Raw genomic sequence first — 6,506 nt, 5'->3', positions numbered from 1 at the left:
AGGAGAGTAAATGCACGTGTTGCAAAACATAAAAATGCATTAAGAAAAAAAGAAAAAACCTCCTCCCTTTTCCAACACTTCAAAACTACATGAAATTGATTTTGACAGTACTAAATTAATTTCCAAAACAGAACACTACAGCAAAAGAATAATCATGGAAGCCATCGAGATAGAAAAACATCCCCAAAATATGAACAAGCAGGATGATACCTCCTGCCTACCATACATCTGGAAACCAGCCCTCATTAACAAAGATATCCCAGCCATAGAAACTGAAACCAGACTCAGAACACACATTGCAAAACAACCAAGTAGCCTGCAAGCTCCAGCCACTCAGGATATATATATTTCTTTTTGTAGATTTTCATGGGTACAGGTATGACGGTCTTGGTATATTCGGGTTTCTTCCCGTGTAGGATTTGGAAATTTCTGGCGACATTTCGACGAGGTCCCACTCATCATCTTCAGGCTGGTGTTTCTGTCCTTGTACTAGGGCGAACACAGCGAGACCTGAGCTGCCTTCCTTCTATAAATACTGGTGCTGCCTTCCTTCTATAAATACTGAGCTGCCTTCCTTCTATAAATACGAGTGGGACCTCGTCGAAACGTCACCAGAAATTTCCAAATCCTACACGGGAAGAAACTCAAATATACCAAGACCATCTCATATATATATTTACAACAGCACGAAGCTTGAAACTTCAGCCTGATGATGGTGAATGTGATTTCACTGAAACATCGCATAGACACTCAAAATATTACACGGGGCAAAACCCGAACTCAGAACAATATATATATATATATATATATGTGTGTGTGTGTGTGTGTGTGTGTGTGTGTGTGTGTGTGTGTGTGTTCTGAATAAAGCAGCAACCAAAGCAGGTATATTCTTCAAAGAAAATGTTTATTGGATACATCATATCAGCATAGCTGGTGAAAACCAACTCTAAAAGTTCTTGCACCTTATTAAAGAGCAAATAGTTCCCCACCCAGATGTCATATTGTCCAATGAAAGTAGCTGGCAGTTTGTTTGGTTACTCCTCTCCTCCTTCAACTACCATGTATTCAGATGACCTTGGTTCCTGCAAGAAAACCTTTTTGTTTTGGCTGTTAGCCAGCCTATCTACTTTCCTTCTCCCTTCCTCCTCTCAGGGATTGTGGCAATTATGAGGCAGAAAATGATGGCTTCAGCCAGGTTCACTTCAGAGTTGACAATTGGACCCTCCCCCCTTATCTTGAGAAAAGTTAAGAAGAATTCAAAGGGAAAATAAGTTAGTCTTCACTCAACCACCTCTCTCCCCCCTAAGAGGTGCTTTTTGCCTTTGAGGGTATTGTCAAGTTGTCAAGAAGTTGTCAAGGGATTGATGATAGAAAATCCATCAATAAATGGCAACTAAGTTTAACTAATTTTAAAATGTTGGTAAATAATAATAGCCTAGAAATTCTAAAATCAAAAGTAAACAAATATTGTTTAATATATTGTTTTATATTGTTACATTTTGAATGATTGAAATTTTTTTAGCTCAAGTAACACAAAAAGACTATATTCAGAGTTCAAAATATTTAAAACATGTATTGATTAATTGTTTGATTTTAAAGGCTATTCCAGCCAGTAATAATTACAAGTAATATATAATTAGGAAAGAAGAGAGAACGATCAATATATCTTCTTTCAAAGTTTTTTTCTTATTAACTCTTCCCTGACATTTAAGTGTGGCCTCAGAAAAATTAAGAAACATTTTGGGAAAAAGATACAACCCAATAGTGCACTACTTGAGGTCAAGATGGAAAATATTTCCACGGCCACCATGTATTTCCCCTTGGTGCTCAAATAGCTTGGAACAAAAGATATCCAAACACTGCAAAAGATCAACATGCTGAAAGTGATAAATTTTGCTTCATTGAAACTGCTGGGGAGATTCCTAGAAAGAAAAGCCACTGTAAAACTGGAAACTGCAAGAAAGCCCATATAACCAAGGAGAGAGTAGAACATAGTAGCTGAACCTTCATTGCACTGTAATATAACTTCTGTAGTTTCTGAATGTAGATCCATTTCTGGGTAGGGAGGAAATATTGCCAACCAAATTATACAAATAGCTGCCTGAATAAGAGAACAAGAAAAGACAATGGAGATGGCCAGCTTCCTCCCCACCCACTTCCGTACCCTGGATCCTGGTTTGGTGGCCATGAATGCTAAAAGCACAATGATGGTTTTGGCCAACACACAAGATACAGCCATAGAGAAAACAATGGCAAAGCTGATTTGTCGAAAGAGACAAATGATATTCCCAGGTGGAATGAGGAACAGAAATATACAGAGAAAGCAGAGTAATAGAGAGAAAAGGAGCATGTAGGTGACATCCCGGTTGTTGGCTTTGACAATGGGAGTGTTGTGATGTTTCAGAAATGTTACCAATACTAAAAGAGTGAAGACAGAAAAGGAAATGGCCAATATAGCTAAGCTCATTCCCAAAGGCTCATCATAGGACAGGAAAGTCATTGTCTTCCTAATGCATGAGTCACGCTTCTTGCTTGCATATTGATCTTGTGGACATTCAGAGCAGCCATCCATGTCTAAAGGTTAAAAAAAGGTTGATTCAGCTGGAAAAATTGATTACCAACTCAGGATTTATTCCAGTTTAATTAGTAATTATCAACAACCCAATCCCTCATGTAATTCATAAATAGTTATAGATTATATAGAGAAATAGAGATGATAGAGATAGAGAACGGAGATATAGAGATGATAGAAATAGATTTAGAGATGATCTAAGAGGTCTGTAAGAAGCGTACACAACATACCATTGTGCCTACTGGGCCTTTCTTACTGTCCTATTGTCCAAATATACCAAATTTATGTTCATATCAATACCTGATATTTTCTAAATGTTTTGACAAAACAGACAAACAAACAAAATAGAGATGGAAATGATACGGATAGAGAATACTCAATGTTGTGGTATACACTGTTGTGGTATTTGCCTACTATGCATAAATATTTAAGGTATTCCATCTAAATAATGAAAGGTATATATATAATGCATAATATGTATACATATTATATGCATTATATAATGTACAGAGATCTTGCCTAAAGAGGAAATGATTAGTTCAGCAATGATTATGAGCTAAGAAATTATTCCTTGCTATCAATAATTATCAAGAACGTAAAACATCAAATTAAAATTTAAAAAATGCAACATTATGCCCCATCCTATTGGCCTTCCGGAAAGTGGTAAAGACCTGGCTTTTCTGACAGGCCTGGGACAGTTGATCTTATGGTGGTAGCCAGTGAGATCTGCCCATGAATAATATGAAGGGGTTTAACTGTTGTATTGTAAATTGTTTTTAGAGGCTTTTATGTTTTATGTTTTTGCTGTGAGCTACCTAGAGTCCCTAGAGAGTTGAACAGCATAAAAATTGAATAAATAAATAGATAGATAGATAGATAGATAGATAGATAATGAATGAATAAATGAATGAATAAATAAATAAATAAATAAAACGTTCCTTATTTAAGAAGTAGATCTGTAAATCCATTGCCTAAAATTAGCCTGCACTGTCTATTGCACATAGGACAGAAACTCCAATGTGAAGATCTGCTTAAGAGGAATTGATGTTACAGTTCAAACGAGTGGTAAACCTTCCTACCAGGGGAGGGTTAATTCCATCTTTTATTTGTTGCACATATTCTGAGATACACAGGCAATATTGTAGATATATATATTTCACAACAAAAGAAATAATTGCTAAACCCCAAAAGTCCAATACATAGAAGGAGGATTTCAATACAGTTAGATGCCCTGAATTATTTATAAATTTATTTCATGAAGAGGTTGGCATCAGTTCCTATCACCCTGAAATAATATCGGAACCCTTTTTATCTAAAAATTAAAAACTACATACATACATACACACACACACACACACACACACACACAACATCTGCTGATGTAATCTGTTCATTAGGCTTCTTCTGATACCACAGTGATATGAAATGCTAACTTTATTCCATCATTTCTCAGTGTTCCTCAATCTTTCTCCTGAGTTCCTGAGAAATGAATCAGTCACTTGTACCTAAAGGTCTTACCATGCTGGCTTGAAATTCTCCCTTCAGGACACAAGAAGCAATCATAGCAGCAAAATTGCTTTCCTTCCTGCTTTTGTTTGAAATAACCAGGAAGACAGCTCTCTGTACATGATGAAATGGGCATGGTCTAGTAAATGAATAGGAAGGAGAGTTAACCACTGCCATTTTGGGTTTAGATATACAAGTAGTCCTCAACTTTTGACTACAATTGAGCTCAGCATTTATGTTGCTAAGTGAAACCCTTGTTAAATTATGACATTACAACTGTCATAAATGTGAGTCAATTGTCAGGCATCTGCATGTAAATCACGCAACTAATGGAATTCTGCAATGGTTGTAATTGTTAAAAAATGGTTGTAAGTTACTTTTTTCAGGATCACTGTAAATTTGAAAAGTCACTAAATGAACAGTTGTAAAAGGAGAACTATCAATAAATTTATAAATGTCTTTATTAATTTTGGTGCCTTTAATATTTGAGTTGTTTCTAATTTGGTTAAGTAATACTTCAAGTGATAATATAAATAATAGGGGTGATAAAGGGCAGCCTTGTCTTACGACTTTACAAATTTTAAGTTCATCAGTCAAGTCACCATTTACCCTCATCCTTTGATTAGTATACATGGCATCGATCATTTTTTCAAATTTAGGACCAAATTTCATAATTTTAATTTGCTGTTTTAAAAAGTCCCAATTTAAGTTGTCGAAGGCTTTTTGTGCATCTGGAAAAAGCATGGCCAATTCTTTATCACTGTTACCTTCGTAAAATTCTAATATGTTTAGAACTATTCTAGTATTATTTCTGATTGGTCGTGTGGGTAGCAATCCATTTTGATCGGAATGAATAGTTTTGTGTTAGATTTTTTTTTATCCTTTCTGCAATAATTATCGTAAAAATGTTGTAATCCACATTTAATAGTGAAATTGGCCTATAATTTTTAATTTGATTTGGGTCTGTATCATTTTTATTAATTAATGTGATGTAGGTTTCTTCTCAGGATATTGGGCAGATTGCTGTTTGTAGGATTTCATTATAAACTTCCAACATCAAATCTCCTATAATATCAATTGTGGCCTTATAAAATTCACCGGGAAAACCATCTGGTCCAGGTGTTTTATTATTTTTCTGCTTCGACACTGCAAATAATAGTTCCTCTTTAGTTATTATATTATTCAACATATCACTGTCATCTTTTTCTATTGTATTTAGGTTCTTGTCTTGCAAGTATTTTGTTACTTCTTCTATCTTAATTTCATCCTTTGCATATAAATCTCTAAAACAATTTAATATAATTTCTTTCTTCTTTTCCGTTTGGTGGTATACTTTTTTATTCTGATCCTCAAGTTGCTGTATCATTTTTTTCTCCTTGTCTTTTTTTATTTTATAGGACAGCCAACTATCCAGTTTGTTTGCATTTTCAAAATAATCCTGTTTTATTAATCTAATATTTTTGGCAATTTCTTTTTGCTCCATTAAATTTAGCCTGTGTCTCATCAAATTTTTTTCTGCTATAAATTTTGAATTTTGTGGGCACTTTTGTAATTCTTTTTCTATTTGTTTTAATTTATCTAATAAATTCTTTCACTGCAGTCCTTTCTCTTCAGTCCTTTTTGCTATATAGGAGATTGTCACCCCTCTTTGGAAGGCTTTTGCCATATCCCATAGGTTCTGAATACTTGTATCCTGATTTTTGTTTTCCCTGATAAACATTTCCATTTCTTTTTTAATCTGATTTGTGTAGCCCTGTTCTTTTAATATTTTAGTATTCAAAGTCCAATTTCTAAATTTTTTTCTTTCTCCTTTCCAAGTTACTTTCAGAGGATTATGGTCAGCCCATTCATATGTCCCTATTTCTATTGTAGTTATCAAGTTTAGTAATTTTTTATTAGCCCACACCAGGCCAATTCTTGACCAGGATCTGTGTGGACAAGGGAAAAAAAGTATATTCTTATGCCTCTGGATTACACTCCCACCAGCAATCGTCTAAATTAAGCTCATAACACATTTCACGGAAAGTTTTTGGTAAAGTTGTCCTTTTTTTTTAGTAATTTTTTATTATCTGTTTTGTAGTCTTTTTTGGAAGACACAATCCCATTGAAATCTCCAATTAGGCACATGTCCTGGTAATTTGTTTCTATTATTTTTGGTGAAGGTTTTGAAAAAAAATTTCCTGTTCTTTATTTGGAGCATTTATTATTACCAGAAGTATCTGTGTGAAATGAATCCTTATTGAAATCATCAAAATCCTACCTTTATCATCCACATAATTTTTTTCTGCTTCTATCTCTCTCTTAATTTAGGTAGCAATACCTCTCTTTTTTTTGTTTTTGTCCAGGGCAGTAAACAATTGGCCCAATTTTTCTTGTTTCAAAATTTTCTCATTTTGGTGATTTATATGGACTTCCTGTAAACAAACAA

At 34.3% G+C, this 6,506-nt stretch overlaps 1 protein-coding gene across 1 annotated transcript; it reads right to left on the bottom strand.

Moving 5' to 3' along the window:
• Positions 1-1,672: 1,672 nt before the first annotated feature.
• On the bottom strand, positions 1,673-4,822 carry LOC139154103 (vomeronasal type-2 receptor 26-like). The gene is made up of 3 exons (XM_070728534.1): positions 4,646-4,822; positions 4,091-4,217; positions 1,673-2,574 (listed from the first exon to the last, which is right to left on the bottom strand). Exons 1-3 carry the CDS (start codon positions 4,820-4,822, stop codon positions 1,673-1,675), a joined length of 1,206 nt encoding a protein of 401 aa, XP_070584635.1.
• Positions 4,823-6,506: the final 1,684 nt, after the last annotated feature.

The sequence above is a fragment of the Erythrolamprus reginae genome, chromosome Z (assembly GCF_031021105.1).
Source record: "Erythrolamprus reginae isolate rEryReg1 chromosome Z, rEryReg1.hap1, whole genome shotgun sequence".
Taxonomy (NCBI): Eukaryota; Metazoa; Chordata; class Lepidosauria; order Squamata; family Dipsadidae; genus Erythrolamprus; species Erythrolamprus reginae.
Note: the sequence above shows the minus strand (reverse complement) of the source record. Positions and strands in the feature narration are given on the sequence as shown.